Genomic DNA, 26802 nt, shown 5'->3' with positions numbered 1-26802 from the left:
TGGTAATATGTTAACTCGTGATTAATATAATTAACTATATAGTGTGGGTTAAAATATTAAATGTTTGGACTCCATGGCGGGAGATGATCACCTTTGATCTATATTTATCAATACGATTTATTTTTCCTGCAATTGGCTGGCAACCAGTTCAGGGTGTCCCCCGCCTACTGCCCGAAGATAGCTGGGATAGGCTCCAGCACCTCCCGCCACCCTAGTGAGGAGAAGCGGTACAGAAGATGGATGGATGGATTTATTTTTCAAAATAAATATTGGAAATTATATTTTGTCAAGTAAATAGTTCCAGTCTGTAAACCATATATCATCAACATATTCCCATTAATCTACACACAAAAATAGTCATGGATGACGTATAATTGAAAATAAAAAGTGTTGTCAAAATAAGAGTTAAGCCATGATTTTAAGAGGGTGGAAATATTGCACCTTCATGGCAATTTCAAAATATGTCCACGTATATCATACTTAATACATCATACATAGTGGTACTAAATTAATATTTAGATATTTTAAAACAAAGATTTTGAGGGAGGTTGGTAGAGAAGTACAGAATTAAGTCTCACATTTATCCAGTATGAATGTAAACTGCAACTCGTGTCACATCAATTACTAAATAAGTATCGACAGAATACTTTCCATATTTGACATTGCACAAAATAAATAAGACATGAAGAGCTGCAATGGGAAAATGTTTATTGGAATTAGTAGTTATTAAGAATGCCAAGTCAAGGAATATCAGTGCTCTTGTTCTGCAATAAACCACAAGAGAGAAGCACATAACAGTGGTATGCATTACAGTAGTTCTTCAATTTATTAGTAGCTTTGAATGTACAGTTAACAGTGAAATACACACTCTGAATTGCTTGGATCTTATACAAGTGGTCATTACTTACAGTCGAGCTCTGATTGTCAAACTGTGATTTACAATCAGAAATACTGATTTTACATGAACAGTGACATATCATACAGCCTTTAAAAATGTCCAATTTGATGGTGTGTGTTTTGTGTACAATGTGTGAGTTGACATCCACACTTTTCAATTGAGATGTAGGAATGTTTCATCTTGCTGCCATCAGAACAAATCATCTCCACTTCCTTCTTCCTAGTGGCCGTTTCTTGACAACACGAGCAAGAGTGCGTCAGGCTGTTGCTCTCCGCAGAGTACCTGAGCAGATAGACATTGTTTCACACATAATTACACATTAGGGAAACGTACTAATGATCGTAATGAAAAATCTCACATTGATGTTGACGCTCCGCAGGATCCCTCGCAGGCTGTAATTTCCACTGGCGCAACTGATTTGCAGTCATTTACGTGCAAGTAGGTGGCATTTGTGTGTATTTTACATTCGGATGGAAGGGCAACTGGGAATGACAACAGATTGCGCATTTATATGTAGCAGAAAATTCATCAGACAATATCTTACTGGATGGGGGGACATCTAAATATCTGGATCATCACTATATCATATACAGTAAAATAAATCACATATATAATATATATTACTGTCTATAAATATATACATGATTTAAATACCATAATTCCAGTCAGAAAATGCCACCAAACCCATCTTCAACGGATTTCTACTGAGTGTGTTACACCTTCTCCAACTCACCACATGTCAGCGTCTGGCAGCAGTCCACTGTTTGGTTTATCAACACCTCGCCTTCCTTACAAGTTAAAGGTGATTGAGTGGGACACACGCGAGGTTCGCACTGCACACTCAAGGTGTCCGCATCACAGACACATTGTTGGCAGCCACTTATCCAGGTGTCACCAAGCTTTGGGTGGTAAAAGCACAAGTTAACCATGACTAATACAAAATAAATAACCTGAACCTGGAAAACGGTGATCCCATAGCCGCAGGTACCTCTTTCGGTTCGCCATCAGGTCCAGTGCAACCTTTGATAGGGAACATGTTCTTTAGGGCTTTAAATTCATGTAATCACGTATACAGTAATCTGATAATTGTCAGTGGCTCTTACAGGCGACGACACAGATGTCGGAGTTTGGACTGAATAGGATTGTGCCAGGTGGACAGAAGCAACCTTCCACAAATGTATTACAGTCAGACCTCTGGTAATAGTTTTCTCCCTGGCATTGCAGCGTATACTTGTTATTGTATCTACAATGACGACACGAAGGAAAAAACACCATGACATCAAAACATGTTAAAATGTGCGTGAATTGCAAGGGAAAACTACACAATCAGGCAAGTACATAAACGCAAATGGAGGGAGTGAAATGAGAGTCGTTACCTTGCATTGCAAGTTGGTTCCACAATCGGCCCACACGGTTTGTAGACTTTATGCGCAGGACAGTTATATTCTAAAATAAGAGACAATTGTTCATGCATCAAGACTAATGCAATACAACAATCCCTAAGAAAACGAATAAGAAGAAGGAGACTAAGAAACCCATAATAACGTAAGCGGATTTGAATAGTAAATTAGTCACCTGATGTTTCACATTTAAATAAATGTCTGTCGTTAGCATCTCTCTGGGTAGCGTCTTGAAAGGACATTTTTTTTTTGGAACTAGGTCGGTCGATTGTTATAAATAAGGCTGGAGGGTTGAGGCCCGGAACTGTACCGAGATTGCGGCCGCAGGGCGGGGGACTGACTGGCAAAAAAGGGTCAAGTGCCCAGCTCTGGTCATTACCTTTTTCACTGATTATCATGGGCCAAAACTCATCGTTGTAATCCGTTAGGTTGAGGTGTGAGGCATCCATGTCCAATTTACAAAACAAATTAGATAATGTTCCTTGGCGTAAAAAGGGCTACACTAAAAGTAACTGCTCTTACCACACTGCCCCTGTGTCGCATTCCTCCAGTCGACACAGACCGACGCCGCCAGACACATCATGGCGTACGCCTCCAAACTGGAGCATCCCACTTTGGAGTTTGGCATGTGACAAACATCAAATTTGCAGGCATCGTAGTAGTCCTTGGGTGGGACGAGTTTGTGGCATTCCTCAAACACACTTTGTACAAAATACAGCCATGAAGACAACTGCTATACTCATGGGCGATACTAAGGAAACAACGGATATCGTACCTGCTGATTATGATTTCACAAATGCCAGTGTTACAAGTAGGTTGAGTTGGTGTTGGATTTGGTGTCGGTGGAGGAGGCGGTTTCTCGCAGTGCGGTTTGTTCTTATCTGGGACCTGCCACTCATGAGCCATTTCAGCGCAAGAGGAGTGAATCTGCCCACTGGGTAATCTGCAGTCATTCTTTTGATTATTGTCACATGTACCTGGTGGAATCAGATAATCACCGTTGCGATTATACCGTAACATGAAGACTTGTCTCGTGTTGTTACTCTGAGAACAAATACTTAATGAGCTCACCGCACTGTCCCTCTGTATTGTTGTGGAAAATGGAAGACGGTAAATCAACGCTAAATAAAAGTCCCTTGAACGTGACAACAGCTTGGATTGCCGGGATTCTCAGGAGAAGCTCGATTGCAGTGCTTGTGATGATGAAGTCTTCGTTGGAGTAAGTTGGGATGACTTTCTTGCCATTGACGTAGACCTGAGCACATCACTCAGGTAAGATTCAACAGTCAACAATCCTCCTCTATGTTTAACGTATAACTTTCATTTCAACTTTAAGCAACAACATATCAAATAAAATGTACCGTGTTGACGGTGTTTGTGCCTCTCTCCTGTGTGAGAATGACTTCGTAGCTTTTGTAATACACGATCAAGCTGTTAGCACAGGTTATTTCACCAGTGGCGTCACAGTTTTCATTGTCAATAAGGACGGTAAAATTATATCGAGGAATGATCTCTTTAACCAGGACGTAGGTGCAGTTTTTCTGAAAGCTGTAGTAGTGACCATCAAATGTGACATAGTGAGGATCTCCCCAGCCGCTGCAAATACCTGCGCAGTGAAAGAAATCCATTTGGACAAGACGATTAGTGATTTTAGGATCTTTTTTTTTTTTAATCCCTCAAATTCTTCCCATTTAACTCACATGCGCATTCGTAATGGAAACAGCAACCATCTTCATCATAAACCCTCACTGGTGGTTGGCCGTTTTCACACACAGGCGTGATTATTGGATCGCATGGCTTATGTTCTGTGAGGACTTTTCCATCGTCACAAAGTGAAAAGGTACAGTTGCTCGAAATCCAAGACTCACCATGCTGAAAAGGATAAACATAAAACAAGCATTGTCATTGGCAACCACAAAGTCCATCTATTCATCTAGTTTCCATTTCAGGGTTGCAGAGGTGCTGGAGCGGAACCCAGCTGACAATCGGTGAGAGGCTGACGACACTCTGGATTGGTTGCCAGTCAGTCACAGTGTGTAGAAACAAGGATTCAAATTCATATTCACACCACCACTGAGTGGGACTGAACACGGAATTTAGGCAAATGTCCCACTACAGTCAGCTGTAGAAACGATTTTAAAGTTCTGCTATTAGACTAAAAATTGCGGAATAGCTTATGTCCTGAATACATGAAAGAAATAATAATGAATATAAACCAAGTATGGCTCTGAGGTCTGTAGTCTCAGGTCAATTAGTGGAGCAAAGAGTTGAAAGCAAACACGGTGATGCAGCATGTAGCTGTTATGCTGCACAGAAATGGTATAAACTGGCAATAGAATATTTTCTTTCAAAATGTTGTTCTTGCAATGTGTTATTTTAAGAATTTTAGTTGGTGACTTTTTCATTTACTTACTTGCGAAGCATATTGAGTTATCTTGTGTATAAAACACACTATATATAAAAAGCCACCTTGCATTGCCACTACACCATAAGTGACACCATCAAGTTCACTCGACTTTAATTTTTCTAGTCAATAGTTCTTCCAAATACCAACATTTGTAGAAGTCAGGTACCTTTCTTGGTGGGATGAGAAAATCGCAATCTTTGGGGGGCGCTTCAGTGGATATGGTTGTGGTACTGGCGGTCGTTGTGACAACATTTGTCGTTATGGCAGTTGTTGTTAACGTGGTGGTGGGACTTGGTGGGGTGGTTGGCTGACACGGTCCTGCAAACTTCTCAACATTGCACGTCTTATTGCAATGTGCAATGAAACACCAGCCTGCTCCATCTGTCTTATTGTAAATGATAGTACCTAAAAACAATCAATCAATAATCAAGTCAGTTGGAGAAAAGCCCTTGCAGAATTTAACACATTGAAATGATTGGCGCGTATGGTGATGGATTGCGCTAAAAAGCAAAAGACACCACCGGGTTGTTGGTAGCTGATGAATCCCAGGTATCGCATTAAAATATTTTTTACAGATATGACAACGAAGACAAAAAACAATTAGCACTTACCCGGAGCAAAAATGTTATCAAGGTATGTGCAGAAGCATTCAGTGGTTCCACCTGCTGTTGTCTGAGTTGTTGACAAAGTTGTTGAAGGTTTTTCTGTTGGCACTGTTGTAGGTTTTGTGGGTAAGGTGGTGGTAGTAAAGGTAACCAAGGGTCCTGTTGATGGAGCACTTGGAACATTTGTTGTATATGTGACGACTACAGGGGTGGTTGTGGTGATTGGGTTTCCAGTTGAAATGGCAGCAGTTGTTGTGGGGACTTTTGTTGTTGTTCTTGGGGGCTTCGTTGTGGATACGTTCTCAGTTGTTATGGTGGTTGGCTTATTTGTAGCTTCTGTGGTCAGCTTTTCTGTGGTTTTGGCAGTTGAGCTAGGTTGTTGTGTGGTTGTTCCAGTTACTTTTTCTGTAACCTTAGTGGTAATTTGTGAAACTGTGGTTGTTGTTTTTTGTACTATGGTTGTTGCAGTAGTTGGTCTTTCCGTAGCTGTTGTTGGGTTTTCCGTGGAAGTGGTTGGATTTTCTGTTGTTGGAACAACTGTGGTTAACTTCTCTGTTGATGCAGTGCTGGGTTTTTCTGTAATTGCGATTGTTGTGGTTTTGATCTCTGTTGTTGTGCTTGGAGATTCTGTAACTGTGGTTGGTCTTTCTGTTACTGTGGTGGGTTCTGCTGTGCTTGTGATCGTAGAAGTCGCGACAGTAGTGGACTTTTCTGAGGTCACGGCAACAGTAGTACTGTCCTTGTGTGTAACTATGGTGGTGGGTTTTAGAGTAACTGTGGTGGGTTTTTCCGTGGTTGTTGTGATAGTGGTGGGTTCCTCTGTAATTGTTGGTTGAAGGGTTGCTGTGGTGGGTCTTTCTGAAGTCGTAGTTTGGGCCTCTGTACTAAATGTAACCACGGGACGAGTTGCAGATGAAGTTGGAACAGTTGTGGCGATTGGTTTTCCAGTTGATGTGACAGCAGTTGTTGCGGGACTTTCTGTTGTTGTCCGTGGTGGCCTCGTTGTGGGAACCTTTTCAGTTGTTATGGTGGTAGGCTTTTCTGTAGCTTCTGTAGTCCATTTTTCCGTAGTTTTGGCAGTTGAGCTAGGTTGTTGTGTGGTTGTTCCGGTTACTTTTTCTGTAACTTTGGTTGTAGTGGTGGTAATGCCAGCAGTTTGTGAAATTGTGGTTGTTGGTTTCTGAACTATGGTTGTTGCAGTAGTTGGTCTTTCCGTAGCTGTTGTTGGGGTTTCCGTGGCAGTGGTTGGATTTTCTGTTGTTGGAACAATTGTGCTTATCTTTTCTGTTGATGCTGTGCTGGGTTTTTCTGTAACTGTGCTTGTTGTGGTTTTGATTTCTGTTGCTGTGCTTGGAGATTCTGTAACTGTGGTGGGTTCTGCTGTACTTGTAATTGTAGAAGTAGCAACAGTAGTGGGCTTTTCTGAGGTCACGGGAACAGTAGTACTGGCCTTGTGTGTAACTATGGTGGTGGGTTTTATCGTAACTGTGGTGGGTTTTTCTGTGGTTGTTGTGATAGTGGTGGATTCCTCTGTAATTGTGGTTTGAAGGGTCGCTGTGGTGGGTCTTTCTGTCGTCGTAGTTTGGGCCTCTGTACTAAATGTAACCACGGGACGAGTTGACGATGCAGTTGGAACAGTTGTGGTGATTGGTTTTCCAGTTGATATGACAGCAGTTGTTGTGGGACTTTCTGTTGTTGTCCGTGGTGGCCTCGTTGTGGGAACCTTTTCAGTTGTTATGGTGGTAGGTTTTTCTGTAGCTTCTGTAGTCCATTTTTCCGTAGTTTTGGCAGTTGAGCTAGGTTGTTGTGTAGTTGTTCCGGTTACTTTTTCTGTAACTTTGGTTGTAGTGGTGGTAATGCCAGCAGTTTGTGAAATTGTGGTTGTTGGTTTCTGAACCATGGTTGTTGCAGTAGTTGGTCTTTCCGTAGCTGTTGTTGGGGTTTCCGTGGCAGTGGTTGGATTTTCTGTTGTTGGAACAATTGTGCTTATCTTTTCTGTTGATGCTGTGCTTGGTTTTTCTGTAACTGTGCTTGTTGTGGTTTTGATTTCTGTTGCTGTGCTTGGAGATTCTGTAACTGTGGTGGGTTCTGCTGTACTTGAGATTGTAGAAGTAGCAACAGTAGTGGGCTTTTCTGAGGTCACGGGAACAGTAGTACTGGCCTTGTGTGTAACTATGGTGGTGGGTTTTATCGTAACTGTGGTGGGTTTTTCTGTGGTTGTTGTGATAGTGGTGGGTTCCTCTGTAATTGTGGTTTGAAGGGTCGCTGTGGTGGGTCTTTCTGCCGTCGTAGTTTGGGCCTCTGTACTAAATGTAACCACGGGACGAGTTGACGATGCAGTTGGAACAGTTGTGGTGATTGGTTTTCCAGTTGATGTGACAGCAGTTGTTGTGGGACTTTCTGTTGTTCTTGGTGGCTTCGTTGTGGGTACCTTTTCAGTTGTTACGGTGGTTGGCTTATTTGTAGCTTCTGTAGTCGTTTTTTCTGTAGTTTTGGCAGTTGAGCTAGGTTGTTGCGTGGTTGTTCCGGTTACTTTTTCTGTAACTTTGGATGTAGTGGCGGTAATGCCAGCAGTTTGTGAAACTGTGGTTGTGGGTTTCTGAACTATGGTTGTTGCAGTAGTTGGTCTTTCCGTAGCTGTTGTTGGGTTTTCCGTGGCAGTGGTTGGATTTTCTGTTGTTGGAACAATTGTGCTTATGTTTTCCGTTGATGCTGTGCTGGGTTTTTCTGTAATTGCGATTGTTGTGGTTTTGATCTCTGTTGTTGTGCTTGGAGATTCTGTAACTGTGGTTGGTCTTTCTGTTACTGTGGTGGGTTCTGCTGTTATTGTGATCGTAGAAGTAGCGAGAGTAGTGGGCTTTTCTGTGGTCACAGCAACAGTAGTACTGGCCTTTTGTGTAACGATGGTGGTGGGTTTTACAGTAACTGTGGTGGGATTTTCTGTGGTTGTGGTGATAGTGGTGGGTTCCTCTGTAATTGTGGGTTGAAGGGTTGCTGTGGTGGGTCTTTCTGTTGTCGAAGTTTGGGCCTCTGTACTAAATGTAACCACGGGTCTAGTCGACGATGAAGTTGGAATTGTTGTGGTGATTGGTTTTCCAGTTGATGTGACAGCAGTTGTTGTGGGACTTTCTGTTGTTCTTGGTGGCTTAGTTGTGGGAACCTTTTCAGTTGTTATGGTGGTAGGCTTTTCTGTAGCTTCTGTAGTCCATTTTTCTGTAGTTTTGGCAGTTGAGCTAGGTTGTTGTGTGGTTGTTCCGGTTACTTTTTCTGTGACTTTGGATGGAGAGGTGGTGATGCCAGCAGTTTGTGAAACTGTGGTTGTGGGTTTTTGTACTGTGGTTGTTGCAGTAGTTGGTCTTTCCGTAGCTGTTGTTGGGTTTTCTGTGGTAGTGGTAGGCTTTTCTGTTGTTGCAACACTTGTACTTATCTTTTCCGTTGATGCTGTGCTGGGTTTTTCTGTAATTGCGATTGTTGTGGTTTTGATCTCTGTTGTTGTGCTTGGAGATTCTGTAACTGTGGTTGGTCTTTCTGTTATTGTGGTGGGTTCTGCTGTGCTTGTGACTGTTGAAGTAGCGGCAGTATTGGGCTTTTCTGAAGTCACGGGAACAGTAGTGCTGGCCTGTTGTGTAACTATGGTTGTGGGTTTTGAAGTAACTGTGGTGGGTTTTTCTGTGGTTGTTGTGATAGTGGTGGGTTCCTCTGTAATTGTGGGTTGAAGGGTCCCTGTGGTGGGTCTTGCTGTTGTCGTTGTTTGGGCCTCTGTACTAAATGTAACCACGGGACGAGTTGACGATGAAGTTGGAACAGTTGTGGTGATTGGTTTTCCAGTTGATGTGACAGCAGTTGTTGCGGGACTTTCTGTTGTTGTCCGTGGTGGCCTCGTTGTGGGAACCTTTTCAGTTGTTATGGTGGTAGGCTTTTCTGTAGCTTCTGTAGTCCATTTTTCCGTAGTTTTGGCAGTTGAGCTAGGTTGTTGTGTGGTTGTTCCGGTTACTTTTTCTGTGACTTTGGATGGAGAGGTGGTGATGCCAGCAGTTTGTGAAACTGTGGTTGTGGGTTTTTGTACTGTGGTTGTTGCAGTAGTTGGTCTTTCCGTAGCTGTTGTTGGGTTTTCTGTGGTAGTGGTAGGCTTTTCTGTTGTTGCAACACTTGTACTTATCTTTTCCGTTGATGCTGTGCTGGGTTTTTCTGTAATTGCGATTGTTGTGGTTTTGATCTCTGTTGTTGTGCTTGGAGATTCTGTAACTGTGGTTGGTCTTTCTGTTATTGTGGTGGGTTCTGCTGTGCTTGTGACTGTTGAAGTAGCGGCAGTATTGGGCTTTTCTGAAGTCACGGGAACAGTAGTGCTGGCCTGTTGTGTAACTATGGTTGTGGGTTTTGAAGTAACGGTGGTGGGTTTTTCTATGGTTGTTGTGATAGTGGTGGGTTCCTCTGTAATTGTGGGTTGAAGGGTCCCTGTGGTGGGTCTTGCTGTTGTCGTTGTTTGGGCCTCTGTACTAAATGTAACCACGGGACGAGTTGACGATGAAGTTGGAACAGTTGTGGTGATTGGTTTTCCAGTTGATGTGACAGCTGTTGTTGTGGGACTTTCTGTTGTTCTTGGTGGCCTCGTTGTGGGAATCTTTTCGGTTATTATGGTGGTAGGTTTTTCTGTAGCTTCAGTAGTCAGTTTTTCCGTAGTTTTGGCAGTTGAGCTAGGTTGTTGTGTGGTTGTTCCAGTTACTATTTCTGTAACTTTGGATGGAGTGGTGGTAATGCCAGCAGTTTGTGAAACTGTGGTTGTTGGTTTCTGAACTATGGTTGTTGCAGTAGTTGGTCTTTCCGTAGCTGTTGTTGGGTTTTCTGTGGTAGTGGTAGGCTTTTCTGTTGTTGCAACAATTGTACTTATCTTTTCCGTTGATGCTGTGCTGGGTTTTTCTGTAGTTGCGATTGTTGTGGTTTTGATCTCTGTTGTTGTGCTTGGAGATTCTGTAACTGTGGTTGGTCTTTCTGTTATTGTGGAGGGTTCTGCTGTGCTTGTGACTGTTGAAGTAGCAGCAGTAGTGGGCTTTTCTGAAGTCACGGGAACAGTAGTGCTGGCCTGTTGTGTAACTATGGTTGTGGGTTTTGAAGTAACTGTGGTGGGTTTTTCTGTGGTTGTTGTGATAGTGGTGGGTTCCTCTGTAATTGTGGGTTGAAGGGTCCCTGTGGTGGGTCTTTCTGTTGTCGTTGTTTGGGCCTCTGTACTAAATGTAACCACGGGACGAGTTGACGATGAAGTTGGAACAGTTGTGGTGATTGGTTTTCCAGTTGATGTGACAGCAGTTGTTGTGGGACTTTCTGTTGTTGTACGTGGTGGCCTCGTTGTGGGAACCTTTTCAGTTGTTATGGTGGTAGGCTTTTCTGTAGCTTCTGTAGTCCATTTTTCCGTAGTTTTGGCAGTTGAGCTAGGTTGTTGTGTGGTTGTTCCGGTTACTTTTTCTGTGACTTTGGATGGAGAGGTGGTGATGCCAGCAGTTTGTGAAACTGTGGTTGTGGGTTTTTGTACTGTGGTTGTTGCAGTAGTTGGTCTTTCCGTAGCTGTTGTTGGGTTTTCTGTAGTAGTGGTAGGCTTTTCTGTTGTTGTAACACTTGTACTTATCTTTTCCGTTGATGCTGTGCTGGGTTTTTCTGTAATTGCGATTGTTGTGGTTTTGATCTCTGTTGTTGTGCTTGGAGATTCTGTAACTGTGGTTGGTCTTTCTGTTATTGTGGTGGGTTCTGCTGTGCTTGTGACTGTTGAAGTAGCGGCAGTATTGGGCTTTTCTGAAGTCACGGGAACAGTAGTGCTGGCCTGTTGTGTAACTATGGTTGTGGGTTTTGAAGTAACTGTGGTGGGTTTTTCTGTGGTTGTTGTGATAGTGGTGGGTTCCTCTGTAATTGTGGGTTGAAGGGTCCCTGTGGTGGGTCTTTCTGTTGTCGTTGTTTGGGCCTCTGTACTAAATGTAACCACGGGACGAGTTGACGATGAAGTTGGAACAGTTGTGGTGATTGGTTTTCCAGTTGATGTGACAGCAGTTGTTGTGGGACTTTCTGTTGTTGTACGTGGTGGCCTCGTTGTGGGAACCTTTTCAGTTGTTATGGTGGTAGGCTTTTCTGTAGCTTCTGTAGTCCATTTTTCCGTAGTTTTGGCAGTTGAGCTAGGTTGTTGTGTGGTTGTTCCGGTTACTTTTTCTGTGACTTTGGATGGAGAGGTGGTGATGCCAGCAGTTTGTGAAACTGTGGTTGTGGGTTTTTGTACTGTGGTTGTTGCAGTAGTTGGTCTTTCCGTAGCTGTTGTTGGGTTTTCTGTAGTAGTGGTAGGCTTTTCTGTTGTTGTAACACTTGTACTTATCTTTTCCGTTGATGCTGTGCTGGGTTTTTCTGTAATTGCGATTGTTGTGGTTTTGATCTCTGTTGTTGTGCTTGGAGATTCTGTAACTGTGGTTGGTCTTTCTGTTATTGTGGTGGGTTCTGCTGTGCTTGTGACTGTTGAAGTAGCGGCAGTATTGGGCTTTTCTGAAGTCACGGGAACAGTAGTGCTGGCCTGTTGTGTAACTATGGTTGTGGGTTTTGAAGTAACTGTGGTGGGTTTTTCTGTGGTTGTTGTGATAGTGGTGGGTTCCTCTGTAATTGTGGGTTGAAGGGTCCCTGAGGTGGGTCTTGCTGTTGTCGTTGTTCGGGCCTCTGTACTAAATGTAACCACGGGACGAGTTGACGATGAAGTTGGAACAGTTGTGGTGATTGGTTTTCCAGTTGATGTGACAGCAGTTGTTGCGGGACTTTCTGTTGTTGTCCGTGGTGGCCTCGTTGTGGGAACCTTTTCAGTTGTTATGGTGGTAGGCTTTTCTGTAGCTTCTGTAGTCCGTTTTTCTGTAGTTTTGGCAGTTGAGCTAGGCTGTTGCGTGGTTGTTCCAGTTACTTTTTCTGTAACTTTGGATGTAGTGGTGGTAATGCCAGCAGTTTGTGAAACTGTGGTTGTGGGTTTTTGAACTAAGGTTGTTGCAGTAGTTGGTCTTTCTGTTGCTGTTGTTGGGATTTCTGTGGTAGTGGTAGGCTTTTCTGTTGTTGCAGCAATTGTGCTTATTTTTTCCGTTGATGCTGTGCTGGGATTTTCTGTGTTTGCGATAGTTGTGGTTTTTATTTCTGTTGCTGTGCTCTGAGATTCTGTGGTTGGTTTTTCTGTTACTGTGGTGGGTTCTGCTGTAATTGTGATTGTAGAAGTAGCGAGAGTAGTGTGCTTTTCTGAGGTCACAACAGTGCTGGTCTTTTGTGTGGTGGTGGGCTTTTCTGTAGCTGAGGTTGTTGTTGGCACTTCTGTGACTGTTGTGGGTTTTTCTGTTGTGGTGGTTTGTAGTTCAGTAGTAAGTGTTGTTGCTTTTGTTGGATAAGTTGTCGGTATAGATGGCTTTTGTGTGGTTGTTGCTTTTGTGGTGGGTTCTTCTGTAATTGTAGTGGGTTGCACAGTGGGTGGGATGGTTGTTTTAGCCATAGTCGTGGGCCTTTCTGTGGTTGTGGCTGCTGTCGTGGTGGGCTTTTCTGTTGGAACTACATTTGTTGTGGCGGTTGTAGTTGTAGCTTTGCTTGGAGTGACACAATGGTTGATGCAACATTTGACTCGGATCTCATAGTCATAACAAATTGGAGGTATGCCTTGTTCTTTGTTGTGACAGATCAGTCCATCTGTTGGGTTGCATGTTACTTTTTGACCTAGCTGATCCAAAGGGACATTAGGATATGACTTTGCTCTGCATTGTATTTCAAGGGGTTGTTTACAGTCACTCAGACTTGGATCAGTGATGTTTGCTATAGTTTCATAATCTCCTCCAGTGAGAGTCGGCTCAGGGTAATGATTATTGATCCAATGCGACCAGTGACAAACAAAACAGCCAGATGTGGCTGTTGGAGTTTTTACAGTAGTTGTGATGGTTTGGGTCGTTTCAGTTGTAACGGTTGTTGGAATAGTTGTCGGTATGGATGGCTTTTGTGTAGTTGTTGTGATAGTGGTGGGTTCCACTGTAATTGTGGGTTGAAGGGTTGTTGTGGTGGCTTTTTCTGTTGTTGTAGTTTGGGACTCTGTCGTAATTGTTACCAGAGGTCCTGTCGATGGTAGTGTTGGAAGAATTGTATTTGTAACAATTTCAGGGGTTGTGGTGGTAATTGGTACTGAAGTTGATGTGACTGCAGGTGTGATGGGGCCTTCTGTGGTTGTTCTTGGTGGCTTTGTAGTGGCTACATTTTCGGTTGTTAGGGTGGTTGGCTTCTCTGTAACCTGTGTTGTCAGTTTTTCTGTGGTTTTGGCTGTGGAGCTAAGTTGTTGTATAGTTGTTCCAGTTACTTTTTCAGTAACTTTGGCTGAAGTAGTAGTAATGCCAACAGTTTCTGAAGTCGTGGTTGTGGATTTTTGTACTATGGTTGTTGTAGTAGTTGGCTTTTCTGTAGTTGTTGTGGGGTTTCCTGTCGTAGTGGTGTACCTTTCTGTTGTTGGAACAACTGTGCTCAACTTCTCTGTTGATGCTGTGCTGTGTTTTTCTGTAACGGCTATTGTTGTGGTTTGGCGCTTGGTCGTTGTGCTTGGAGATTCTGTAACAGTTGTTGGTCTTTCTGTAGCTGTGGTGGGTAGTTCTGTTGCTGTGGTGGTTGTAGATGCCACAGTTGTGAGCTTTTCTGTTATTATAGCAACAGTAGTGCTGGCCTTTTGTGTAACTGTGGTGGGTTTTTCTGTTGTGGTGGTTTGTAGTTCAGTAGTAAGTGTGGTTGCCTTTGTTGGATAAGTTGTTGGTATGGATGGCTTTTGTGTGGTTGTTGTCATTGTGGTGGGTTCTTCTGTAATTGTAGTGGGTTGTGCTGTGGGTGGGATGGTTGTTTTAGCCATAGTCGTGGTGGTGGGGTTTTTTGTCACTGAAGTTGTTGGTATTTCTGTGACTGTTGTGGGGTTTTCTGTGGTTATGGTGGTTTTAAGCTGTTCAGTAGTAAGTGTTGTTGCTTTTGTTGGATAAGTTGTCGGTATAGATGGCTTTTGTGTGGTTGTTGCTTTTGTGGTGGGTTCTTCTGTAATTGTCGTGAGTTGCACAGTGGGTGGGATGGTTGTTTTAGCCATAGTCGTGGGCCTTTCTGTGGTTGTGGCTGCTGGTGTGGTGGGCTTTTCTGTTGTAACTACTACATTTGTTGTGGCGGTTGTAGTCGTAGCTTTGGTTGGAGTGACACAATGGTTGATGCAACATTTGACTCGGATCTCATAGTCATAACAAATTGGAGGTATGCCTTGTTCTTTGTTGTGACAGATCAGTCCATCTGTTGGGTTGCATGTTACTTTTTGACCTAGCTGATCCAAAGGTACATTAGGGTATGACTTTGCTCTGCATTCTATTTCAAGTGGTTGTTTACACTCGCTCAGACTTGGATCAGTGATGTTTGCTATAGATTCATAATCTCCTCCAGTGAGGGTCGGCTCAGGGTAATGCTTATTGATCCAATGTGACCAGTGACAAACAAAACACTCAGATGGTGTTGATGGCAACCCAGTTGTAACTGTTGTTGGTGTGGATGGCTTTTGTGTTGTTGTTGTAATTGTAGTGGGTTCTTTTGTGACTGTTGTGGGCTGGAGGGTTGTTGTGATGGGTTTCTCTGTAGTAGTTTGGGCCTTTGTAGAGGTTGGTCTTTCTATGATAGTCAAAACACAACAAAACCATAAAAAATCAGTGTGCTGTTCTACAGGGCAATAAAATATTATGTTCATTAGAAAGAATCATGCTTATCATTCATGTATTTCATGGTTGATCGTTACCTGTTGTCACAAACACAAATTCTGTAGTTGTCGGCCTCTGCGTGGTTGAGGAACTGCAGGGCTTTACTACTCTTGTAATATTTCCATGTTCTCCACAATAGGCAGTAATACAGGTTCCATCTCCATCATGAGTGTTGTATACTATATCTCCATAATTGTATATTTCCCCATTATATGTACAAGTGCAATCTGCAAAATAATATATAAAGGATTGCAAACAAAATTATAGAGTGAAAGAACTGTAATTAACAAAATAATAATCATTTGGTGTGATGTTTTTACCTTCAGCGCTGTAGATGCAATGCCTCTCTGCTGAAGAACAATGACTGAAGAGCAAATAAGATGATCACATTTATTAAAAAAAATAAATACAGGTGCCTAAAGTGTTGGTTTTGTGATTGGAAAATATCCTACCATTTTTGGCAGTTTTCTACTTGAGGCATTGGCTCTCCTTCTGTATAATGTTTTCCTTCATCATCATAGCACCCGCATGTCTCCAGTGACACGCACTTAAATGTCACCTCTTCCAAATATGGTAGATCGGGTGGACACCTTGGATAGCAGCCTTAAAAACAAAAATGTGATTGTCAATGGTACAAGTACACAATAGGCATAACCAGGAAGCCAACCCTCTGGAGTTAGAATAGTTGTATGATCAATGATGCATCCATTTTATTGATAATGACCAACATACCTTCTAAAGGTGGAATATGAGTATAGCACGTTCCAGAGGGATTCCTGCAAGTCTTCATGCAAGTTTTTCCACAAGCTTCGTAGTGCCATTCACACTCACCCTCGGGATTGTAGTAATCGCAAAACAGAGCTGATTAAAGACAAGAAATTAATATTACAAAGCAGATGGCAAAATTAATTTTTCAGTGATTTAAACAATGTTAATGCCCTAACGTAAAATTGACTTATACCGATATACTCATTATACCATTTTATTACTTTACAATGAATTTAACATATTTTCGTCTCTGACAAATAAACCATAATCTAATTGCAAAACCGTGGAGATTATGCAGGGTTAGATTTATTCTGCACAAAAAACAAAAAAAAAACATAAAATGAGCACTTACGACAGACGGATGGAGTTCTCCATTTTATACAAGCTGCGGCCTTATTACAGGCGGCTGCATAGGCCGCGACAGCAGAGCAGAAGCAATCTCCTCCAGTATTACAGGCACAGGTGTCTTTGACACAGGCATTGTAATAGTGTAGGGGATCTACCTTTGAGGAATAAGCATTGTCAAAATGAATACAGTTTTATTTCAAACCCATGAGTGTATTGCATGGAACTCAAGTGCAGTATATTGGATTACCTTTGAATGGCAGGTACCAAATACCGCACTGTTGATGATACTGCAGCGTTTTAGAGCCCACGCCTGCCTGTGCGAGTACAGTGTGCAGGGACTTTTAAGCGCATTTGTGTTGGCACAGCTCTGTGACACTTTCCAGCTGTTTCCGAACTCAAAGGCGTCTACCACCACCTCTTTGTTTCGGGTGGTAAAGTCATTCTTGATGCTTCCGTCGTAATTTCCACACAGACCACAAACCTTACCCTGGGATAAATTAAACAGTTAGTTTATAGAAATGACACCAATCACTGATGCAGGTTATCTTACCTTAAATGTGGAGCTCAGTTTGATCATGAGGGTTGTCTTCTTATTCCAGATGAGAACCAGGCCATTCTTCGCCTCAATAACAAGATATAATCCAATAGCATGGACTTTATAAGGTATCTCTAATCCGGTTTTTTGTTTGATAACAGTTCCCTCTTTAAGGACAATTTCACTGTTCTGAAACAAAAAGACAATAATGTTAAATGCAATGTAATAGAATGCAATTGTCAAATAAAAAAATAACCTGCTTTATTTTAGTCAGTGGTTGGGCTTTATTTTTCTGTATATAAATACAGCATATATACATATTTATATACATATATATTAGGGCTGGGACGATGCACTCTTGTCACGATCCTATTCGGTTTCCGATACTTGGGTGGCGATCCGATGCGTATTGCGATACTGATATATTCTAAAGAATTAACCTTAAAATATGTATTAAAAACAGAGGCATGTGTTCCCAAAGTTTTAAAGTTCCGTGCCATTTGAAATGTATTCAAGTGTCACGCTTGAGAAGTGCATAAAACGTTTCAGTAACGGTTCTTGACACACAGGCGTGCAAGATAGAAAAAAAAACACAGAGCTCAACAAGGTATCGAGGGTATCAATACTCCATCTATGTATCAATACTTGTTTTCGATACTTGGTATTGTAAAAGGTCTCGCAATACATACATATACATGTACATGAATGATGTACCCCTAAGTAGAGTTTGATCGCAGTCGAGCAGATGTTTTCACTTGGTCCACATGGAATGCTCTCAGTCAGGACCCTGAAGGTTCCATCCTTGTTGTCCCCACAGTAATCCTAGATGACAATAAAGTCAGAAGAATCCACAGATATTGACAAATAGACATGAAAACGTAATCAAACATTTAGCAAAAGTGATACCTGAGTAAAGACGTAACCACAGTCACCACTGAAGGAGAATTTCTTATCGTCATAAGTGATGTAATGTCCTTCTCCATATATCGTGCAGGTTCCGTCACACTGCTGATTGGTGCATTCCCACTGTCGACTCTTACACGTGCTTTCATCATGTGATAAAGTTTCATTAAACCAAATAGGATACAACATTAATGCAAAGTCCACGTAAGAGAGTGCTTACCAGGTGTTGCAGTCTACTTTAACAGTCTCTCCAGGTTGGTAGGATTGTCCATTGTAAGTGCAGGGACAATGCGTTTCCTCAATACAACCTCCTTTACCGTCGGACAACAGGCCAGCAGGACACATGCAGCCCGAGACACAATGTGTGCTAACCTGTGTAGCGGAACAATGGCAAATTACGTACTCATCAACCACAGCATTACACAAACACGGTCACAAATACGTGACAGTATACACTACTAGCGCTAGAAAAATATGATCTCCAACAAAAATGTAATATCAGTTCTGAATAATTAGTTTGAGTCTTACACATTCTGTGTCCAGATTTTGACAAGACCTTTGGCACTCTGACCCTGTGTCACCAGGCTTTGCACTTGAGCAGTTGAAGAAAGTCATTGGAGCACTGCATGCTGTCCAGTGAACATGTTTGTTAGAAATGGCAACAGTGACAATACATTAACATTGCTAAAAAAAAAAAAATGAAAAAAATCCATTCATAATTTTCATTTTCTCATAACAAGCTCCATAGAAAATGGATGGATAGGCTGGACGAAAAAGGTAATTTTGTAGTCGTTTAAAGATAATGTTTTGATGAGCACTTATGTGTTGTACGTACATTCAGTAAAATGGTTTCCTGTACAGTTGAGTTTCCCACCACGGCAGATGCTGAAATGCAAAAAAAAAGATGGCTAAAGTTGTAGTTTATCCTTTGTCAGTTTGAACGTTTTCCCATTTAACTTTTTGTGAGTAATCTACGATCCTCACCAAATTTGTCCATGGATCCTGATGCTCTGTTTGGGGTGCAGCACCATGTCCCCCACATGGCAGGAACACTGGTAGGCTGGCACACACTTGCCCCTGTCGTTCAGGTAAGTTCCCTCAGCGCAGCCGCAGCCATCCACGGGGGTCAAATCGGCATCGCAGGTTAAGTCCGGCTGACCAAGAGAGCGGCACGTGCGGCCACAACTTGTCATGTGGTAGTCAAACACAAAATTTGAAGGGCAGGCTGTTGTGTATTTCCCTGTTGAGAGAAACATGCAATACAGTCAGACGTATCCCAATTGATGAAACTGCGCATTGTTTGGGTGAAACTGACCACACACGACATCCCGCCATCCTGTCAAGGAGACGCCAGCGGAGGCACATGCGTGAACGTAGGCGGACATGGTAGCACAAATAGAATCCAAACTGTTTTCGCCAGCACACGTGTCATATATACAAGCCTGTTGGAAGAGAACATATCAAGCTGAATGTTTTGTTCAATATAAAAGTTGACATTTACTTGACTGGAAGTGAAGCAGCAAAAACTACTGAACTCAACTACTTGGGAGGCCTTTGTCTACAAACGGCGTAAGAATACACAATATATATGTAATGCAAAAAAAAAAAAAAAAAAACTTGGCTATTGCCATACTTGGTGTTTTTCATGAGTGTTTTATTTTCATGGCACAAAAGTTATTTCATACAAATACTGTCATGATGGGTTTTTTTTACGTTTAGAAAGGCTCGCGCAGTAGCATAAAATGCACGCTCTGTTACCGCCTATCATTTGAATGTTTTTTTTTATGACCCATGTTTTTTTTTCTATGCAAAAAAAAAAAATAATAATTCTGCTGTAATTTTATTTGGGTATTGTATTGTAATTCTAATTTGGGCTACAACACGGTCTGATTTGCATACACATTCAGGTTACGTTGTTGCCATCAAAGAAAAAAAAAAGATCTATTGTGATTCCACAAAACTATGGGGAAGTTCTGAACCAGGATTTCTTCTTTTTTGATAATACTGAAATTTCACAGTGAATCATTTAGAATATCAAAACAAAATATCAGCCAACTGGATGTGTCTCAGTGATTTTTGTGAGTATGAAATCATTTGGCCAATGATGAAGCTTTCAAATGAATCCCATGAATGAACTGATTTTGCTTGGAAATCTTTGCTGTAATTCCCTTCATCCTTTTTTATAACCCCCCCCCCCAAAAAAAAGAGAAATCCAGGCACAAGCATTTTAAACAAATGCGAAGCACAAATGCTTACAGCTAGATAGTCCTCTGGATTGATCTCGGAATGGCACTTGGAAAACACCCCTGCTGTGTCGATGAGTATGGGGCACCAGTAGTGAGCATATTTCTCTAAAAAGACACAGAAACATGCAGTATATTGAATGTAAAAAAAAAATACTGTAAAATATATTGTAGTGATAATGAGGTTTCAAAATAGTGAGGGCCTGAAACTGAAATTGTTTTTTTTTAGTTCAAGAATTTCCGATGGAATTTTTTGTCTCCTATGATATTGATTTTGACACAACTGTTGTATTTTTGAGAAAATATTCCAATGATATATCCAGTAATTATAAATGATATAATTTCTTACCCTTGTCTACACTCATAAGGCAAGGGTCGCCAAGTGCATTGTTGACATCCGGACATCCTCCTTTAGTCTTCCACGAGTTGGCAAATGTGGCAGCCGTCCCCTCAATCATCCCACCTCTGGTTCTGAAGTCATTGCATTCAACATCGTTAAAATCTCCACAAAGACCTGCGAAGAGAGAGAAAGTTACGTGATTGAACAGATTGGCCAGGAAAGAGAAAGATTTGGGTCAAATGTAATACGACAACTTACCAAGGAGTTTGCCTTTATGGGGAAGACTGGCTTTGATATAAACCTGCATGACGGGCGTGAGCTGAACCTCAAGGTGAAGCCCGTAAACAGTGTGGATCACGACATAAAATGTGGATGGGTTGAAGATTGTTACATCATCTGAAATGAAAACAAACATTACTGACTGAATAAAAGTGATCCAAGTCAAATGAATTAAAAAGAGAAATGGAAATTAAAAGAGAAAGACTGCACTCACCTGTGAAGAAAGGTAGACGCGAGGTGAGTTTGTTGACTGAAACGTGACCACTCGAGTCAACAGCAATCATCTGTACGTGGAAAATGCATTAGATATAATAAAAATATGTCTTCTACGGTATATAAATAAAACAATCCTTACAGTGGATTTTGGCAGCTGCAGAGTGACTCCAGTCAGGCAAGTTGACTTATCGGATTTTTCACATTTGCCAAGGTCACCCAGGACAACAAAAGTCCCATTCATCTCCTACAGAGGGAAACATGCATTGAATCACTGCACTCATAAATACCAATCCCCTAGCCCGAGTCCTGTCACCGGGGCGTTCCTGTTCGGATACAAGAACCCCCCCCCCCCTCCCCACTGGGCGTTCCTGTCAGCGTTTAATCGACCAATGAGAAGCATCCAGTTAGAACCGCGGTGTTCCCAACATGACACAGTGGGTCTTGCTGCCATTATCTGCCTGCTTATAATAGCGTCAGATTTATGCTGCAATTACATAAACGTAATGTCAAAAAACATGTTTTGTGTGTACAAGAATGTGTTTTGCGAGTAAAAGACCCTCCAAGTGTACGCACAAAAAAGGTTTTACGCTAACGGCTTCTCTCGCCTGGACACGTCCAAAACGCTGAGTCATGCTTGCGATGGTGCGTGACAATTCTTAACCAATCAGGAGTCGAACACTCGGGCTGATTCTGATTGGCTGTTTATTGTCCAATCGTAACTCAGAGGTGGGGTAAAAAAATTGAATGGAATGGCACGCCGCTTTTGCAAAAGAGCTACCAAGGCGAGATCTAATGATGAAGGCGCAAATGCACAAGTCAGCGAGTTGCTTTTTTAATTGTTTAAAAAAACAAACAAATAAAACAAGCAGAAAAATGTTTCTAAGAAGCGACAATAACGATAAGTGAATCAAAAATAGTTGAAAAAAATATTTTTGAATTCTCGCTAAAACAATAAGAACAGCGTGTTAGAATGCAGAAGACGCTTCTATTGACTGCGTTTGAGGTAGTTGACATTACGCTGACGTATTTGTGGCATAAATCTAACGCCATCGAGAACAGGCGACACCAGACGTGGCCCTTGGTGTGAGGGGGCGTTCCTGTTCTCAGAACGGGGTGTTCCCGTTAAAAAACGAGAACGCCCATTTGTTGCAGCAGCTGGACCACATTGCTTTATTTTCGACTAGTTTAAAGCCCTAATGGCTGTAAAATTTAGAATCGAGTTAGTCTTGGGCAATGTAAAGGCCTTACCTTTGTGAGAACATACGTGCAGTCTCCATGAAAAGTGTATGCCTTATCATCATAGGTGGAGATGTGTGAGCCACCCAGTACAGAGCAGACACCAGGACAGTCAGTGTCATGGCACCACCACTCGCCCTGAGTACACGTGCTGCCGAAACAATTCAGTCAGCTTCACACTTCAGCTTCACTTAAACCGGATGAAGAAGAAAAGTGTGGTCATTACCATGTCTGACAGGCCCTGGAGAAGGATTCGCCAGGTTTGTAAGGCTTGCCGTTGTGCATACACGAGCACTGGTCCACGGACAAACAGCCACGATCACCAATGTCATCCATGAGGGTCCCTTGGGAGACGATTTGGGAAATTATTGGTTGAGTTGCTTATTGTTTGAGGCGATGCATGAGCAATAAAGGGATTTTTGTTTTGAGTATAGCTGAAGCCCAATATAGTCACAGATATTCTGCACATGCATTATATTTTGTCTCAACTCCTCAGTACGGCAGTAATATTCTTCTTTTTCTTCACAGAAGATAAGAAAGCTAAGCTGGTGAGTATTGTTATACTATTGTCCCAATAACACACATCTGCATGTGTTGCTCCACCATTTGTGTTCAAATATCCATTACTTAAAGTGTTAGAACACCACAGAATAGTTGCTATTTACTAGCCCAACTGTGCCGTTTTTTTATGTTTTTTGCTCCTAAATGAAAGCAAAAAAATAAAATTAAAAAAATCGCTTGTATCTCAAAATTTAAAAAAAAGCCAAATCACACCATGTCTGCATGTATGCAACCCTACCAGGTGGACAGAAGCATCCATCTATGCAGTGTTCCTCACACACTTGGCTTCTCTGTGGGTCACTGCAGGTGTCCAAGCAGGGGCTCCCACATTCTTTGTACTCCATGTTAAATGGGCATGCTTTTTTAGCTGTTAATTACACAACGGGAGAAAAAGTGAATAAAAGTGATCCGGATGAATGAGCATCTCAACTATTAGTTTTTCTCACCGCACAAATGTGCATTCCATTCCTGGGGCACCCCACCGGCGTGTGCGCATTGGCGAGAGTACTCTGCCATGGTTGAGCACAAGCAAGAGGTGGAGTTGCTTTTACAGGAGCACATGTCCTTCACGCAAGCTTCCACAAAGGCCACACTGTTGATTCGGCCGTGACAGCTGAGGAAAGAAGGCCCGGATACGAAGCGCTCACAGTCGGCTCTCTGAGGGGGCAAAGCAACATGTTTAACTCGGGTTTGACAAATATTTATTTGAGGTCATCCTTCTATTAGATACCTGACTTATGGAGCAGGTTTGAGGGGAAGGAGGCAAGATTTCATCACAGTCGTCAGTCGGCCCGTTAGTTTTCCATGCCTCGCCTAATTCCTCAGGCAGTTCTGGAAAAGACGGTTTGGTACATTTCAATTGGGATTAGCTCAAATACAGAGTGTAGAGAGGGGGTATCGTAAGGGAATATAAGAATACACCAAGTGGGAAGTAGATTTGGAGATGATACAAAAAAAAAAAAGGCAAAAAATAAAATACATATTTAACATTCGTGAAGCGTTGTGAAATCACTTACAATATCTATAGTCATTGAAATGTATTGCTGGAATTTGATGAGTTCATCATTCAGTCAAAACAGCGCAAAGGATTATTGGCTGCCCTCTCCCCCCACTGTCGGACATCTACACCGCCCGGTGCCTCAGAAGGGCTCTCAACATCGTCAATGACAATACCCACCCAAACTCACACCTGTTCGACCTGTTGCCCTCTGGCAGGCGCTACAGATGCATCAAATCAAGGACCAATAGACTGAGAAACAGTTTCTTTCCGAGAGCCATCTCCATACTGAACTCTCACACACACACGAGACCACCCTAACCTCGCAAAACAGCATTGTGATGTGTTTCTATATGCCCTATTCAGTACTGAATTCCATTGCACTGTCTTCTTTATTTATCTAATTTATATATTTGTCTGTATTATTGTTGTATTGCACTGGAGAGGGGAGCCCTCTAATCTCGTTGCACACTTGAGTACAATGACAATAAAGGGATTTCTATTCTATTCTATTCTATTCTATTCATTTATTTTTCATCAGGAAAAGTATAAAAGTAATACAGAAAGGTCTTTGTTCACATTTATCTATCATTGTGTTAATTGAAATTTTATGCATCAAAAGAATTTATCAGTGGTATTGGTACTTGGTGTCTGGATCGCGGAGTCCCCAAAAGTGAACACTCATACTAGTATCAGTCTGAAAACAGATATCAAAGTGTGATATTTACTCACCATCCGTATGGTCTCCATTGAAGTCACCGCACAAACCACAAGTTTGATTCTTGTACTTAGCATCCAACTCAACCTGGAAATTGCACAAAAATTCTAAGAGTTCACTCCTCATGCTTTGTTACAGCCAGAGCTGTTGTGAAATACGCTATATAAATAACATTGTATTTTATTGTAGTGTATTGTAGTCCTCTATGGCATGTGAAAATTCATTTTACTCTCTGAGCAAATGTTCAATGTCATACTCAAAGGCACTTACACAGTGTTGAGAATTTGAATCCACAACTGTTCCCACTGGGTTATCAGGTAAGTTGATTGCCTCTCTTATGTTTTCATTAAGGGAAGAGAGGTGAGGTGTGGATGAGCAGTGAAGTGAGGCAACATTAAAATTTTGCTAGCAGCTTCAAGACTGAAAATTCTACCTTTAAACCAGTGCTTCTCAATTATTTCGTGTTACGCCCCCATACCAAGAAGAAAGGAATTCGCGCCCCCACCCATTCTCCGTCGCAACTATTAATAATAGCATTTTCGTTTCAAAACAGACCTACACCGTAGAGTTAATACTCGCGGTGCACAATGGGCAAGGAGAGCGCCACTGCTTGCTACTGGAGTGGAGGTGCAATTACACTTGATTGTCGTACGGCGGGAAAAAAAAGAATGTTCTCCAGGATCACACGCGCCCCCTCAGCATCGCACATTTAGGAAGCAATGCTTTACACAACGTTGTGGCATATTTTTTGTGGATGACACCTTGTTAAAAATGATTCCGTTCTCAGAATGCCATATAGCACTAAGATTAATAAAATTCATATTGGTCATGCCATAGTTTTTTTTTAATGGAGTGTTGGAACAGATTAATTGCATTTCCATTCATTTTAATGGGGAACATTGATCTGGTGATTGGACTTACCCAGAGCGTGTCTTCTTCATTCCACATGACAACCACGCCACTTGTCGCCTCAAACTTAACGTAGGAAAATGTTCTTACGATGGAGAGGCCTGCCTGACTGAAAGGCAACGTCACACTGGAGGGAGAAAAGTCATTGTAGGTATGGGTTAACCTCCACGTATGACCCATAATTCACAAGTAAACATATTTATTTTGTTTATCTCTGTCTTTTTTTTTATAACATGTTCAATAAAGTTCTAAAAAAATTCACATATACTCACATGTCGCCATTAACCATGATGGAGGAGTTAGTTATTTCCACCACAAGTCCCTCAAGTCTCATAGTGATCCGCTTGAGTGAAGCAGCCCAATCCGTTTGGAGCCGTTGCAGCTGGATGTTAAAGTCCTCATAGCTGCCCTTACAGTTTGATGCAAGGAGATAGTTGCAACTGGAGCGAAGCTGGAAGAAATCTCCGTCGAAAGTCCTGAAATGGTAGTTTCCCCATGTGCTGCAGAACTGGTCATCGTGCGATGCGCTCACTTCTGTAGCGGATTACAAATGAAGTGATTTATGGAAATAGGTTTTCAAAAAACTGCTTTAATGTTATAATCTTTATTATGGAAAATTTGCTTTTTAATAGTCGGATCTGACTTGGGCCCAACCGTTATGGATTTTTATGAGGCTTATGCCAATATTGGGAGAATAAAATTCAGATAACCTATTAATTAAAAAAAAATTATAATGACCAAAAAACATAATTTTTGGTCTTGCAACACTTACAACACAACTATAAAGACATAAATTATATGCTGAACATTTGACTATTTCATAATATTTTGAAATTTTGAATTTGTTTAACTTTACAACTGAGAGAAAAAAATGCCAGTTTGTAATGTGTTGTTGTGAGACTTTTTGGGGGGCAACAATAAATAAATAAATAATGAATTTGAATAAAATGTAGTATAATTCTTGATATTTGAGGTATTTTGACAAAAGCATGTCACTGACATATAATTAAAACAAGCAAACACAACGAGAAATTAAAATATCTCAATTTGTCTCCTTTAAGGGGACCTTACCTGTAAATACTGGCAATGTTGTCAACGTCTGAAATGGGACTGGAAAAGAAAAAATATATATTGATTTAATTCAAATATGCTAGCTGCAGATATACTTCATTCTTATTACATTTTGGACCCACAACCAAAATTATACAAATACAAAAGTCCCGCTATTATTTAACTATAATAATTAAAACCCATATTCAAATTGCATATATTGCACAGAAGAGCAATAAATTCCTCCATTGCCCCATGTACACTAGTTTCTCGAGACACGACTTATTTACACTGAATGTAAAACTTTAGCACTAAGAATGATTCAAACTCTACGACCACTTCATTAGAAACACTTGCACACCTATACGTACCACTGGATGCAGCAGAGAGTCCAAAATAGAGGCTGAGCCACGGTATCACCCATCCAAGCGCCATCCTATGTGCTTCCATTGGCATCAACTGGGTGAACTGGTCTCAAATGACCAGTGTCATGTAATATAGTTCATTCTCTGTTTGCAGTTTAGGAGGGGTAACATTGTGACACCGTGGGTGTCAGCATCATATCACACACGTCTGAAGAAGTTGCTTACAACAACACATCTCTATCTCCTCCGTGTGACGCACATGGTGTTCCCTTGATGTA

At 41.7% G+C, this 26802-nt stretch overlaps 1 protein-coding gene across 2 annotated transcripts; it reads right to left on the bottom strand.

The window, feature by feature from the left end:
- Nucleotides 1-691: 691 nt before the first annotated feature.
- LOC148335042 (uncharacterized) lies at nucleotides 692-26609 on the bottom strand. Of its 2 annotated transcripts, XM_088298502.1 has the most exons (42): nucleotides 26531-26609; nucleotides 26181-26219; nucleotides 25382-25643; nucleotides 25122-25236; nucleotides 24215-24287; nucleotides 23216-23316; nucleotides 22932-23142; nucleotides 22724-22852; nucleotides 22151-22268; nucleotides 21937-22075; nucleotides 20828-20932; nucleotides 20687-20756; nucleotides 20452-20589; nucleotides 20203-20367; nucleotides 19867-19961; nucleotides 18926-19052; nucleotides 18595-18850; nucleotides 18446-18495; nucleotides 18139-18239; nucleotides 17831-17982; nucleotides 17614-17752; nucleotides 17422-17529; nucleotides 16723-16896; nucleotides 16420-16659; nucleotides 16177-16327; nucleotides 15789-15917; nucleotides 15509-15659; nucleotides 15377-15420; nucleotides 15095-15283; nucleotides 5317-14970; nucleotides 4872-5110; nucleotides 3999-4170; nucleotides 3660-3904; nucleotides 3370-3553; nucleotides 3074-3275; nucleotides 2821-2999; nucleotides 2275-2344; nucleotides 2002-2141; nucleotides 1887-1918; nucleotides 1632-1797; nucleotides 1257-1380; nucleotides 692-1180 (listed from the first exon to the last, which is right to left on the bottom strand). In XM_088298502.1, exons 1-42 carry the CDS (start codon nucleotides 26607-26609, stop codon nucleotides 988-990), a joined length of 15450 nt encoding a protein of 5149 aa, XP_088154628.1. In that variant the 3' UTR covers nucleotides 692-987. The 2 variants fall into 2 exon arrangements, with proteins under 2 accessions (XP_088154628.1, XP_088154629.1); XM_088298503.1 differs by lacking the exons at nucleotides 25122-25236; nucleotides 25382-25643; nucleotides 26181-26219; nucleotides 26531-26609 and adding an exon at nucleotides 24471-24567.
- Between the last annotated feature and the right edge of the window lie 193 nt (nucleotides 26610-26802).

This window comes from Idiotropiscis lumnitzeri, chromosome 6 (assembly GCF_059441095.1).
Source record: "Idiotropiscis lumnitzeri isolate Australia: NSW breed Sydney's pygmy pipehorse chromosome 6, RoL_Ilum_1.0, whole genome shotgun sequence".
Lineage (NCBI taxonomy): Eukaryota > Metazoa > Chordata > Actinopteri > Syngnathiformes > Syngnathidae > Idiotropiscis > Idiotropiscis lumnitzeri.
The sequence above is the reverse complement of the archived record's forward strand: the minus strand, read 5'-3'. Positions and strand labels throughout refer to the sequence as shown.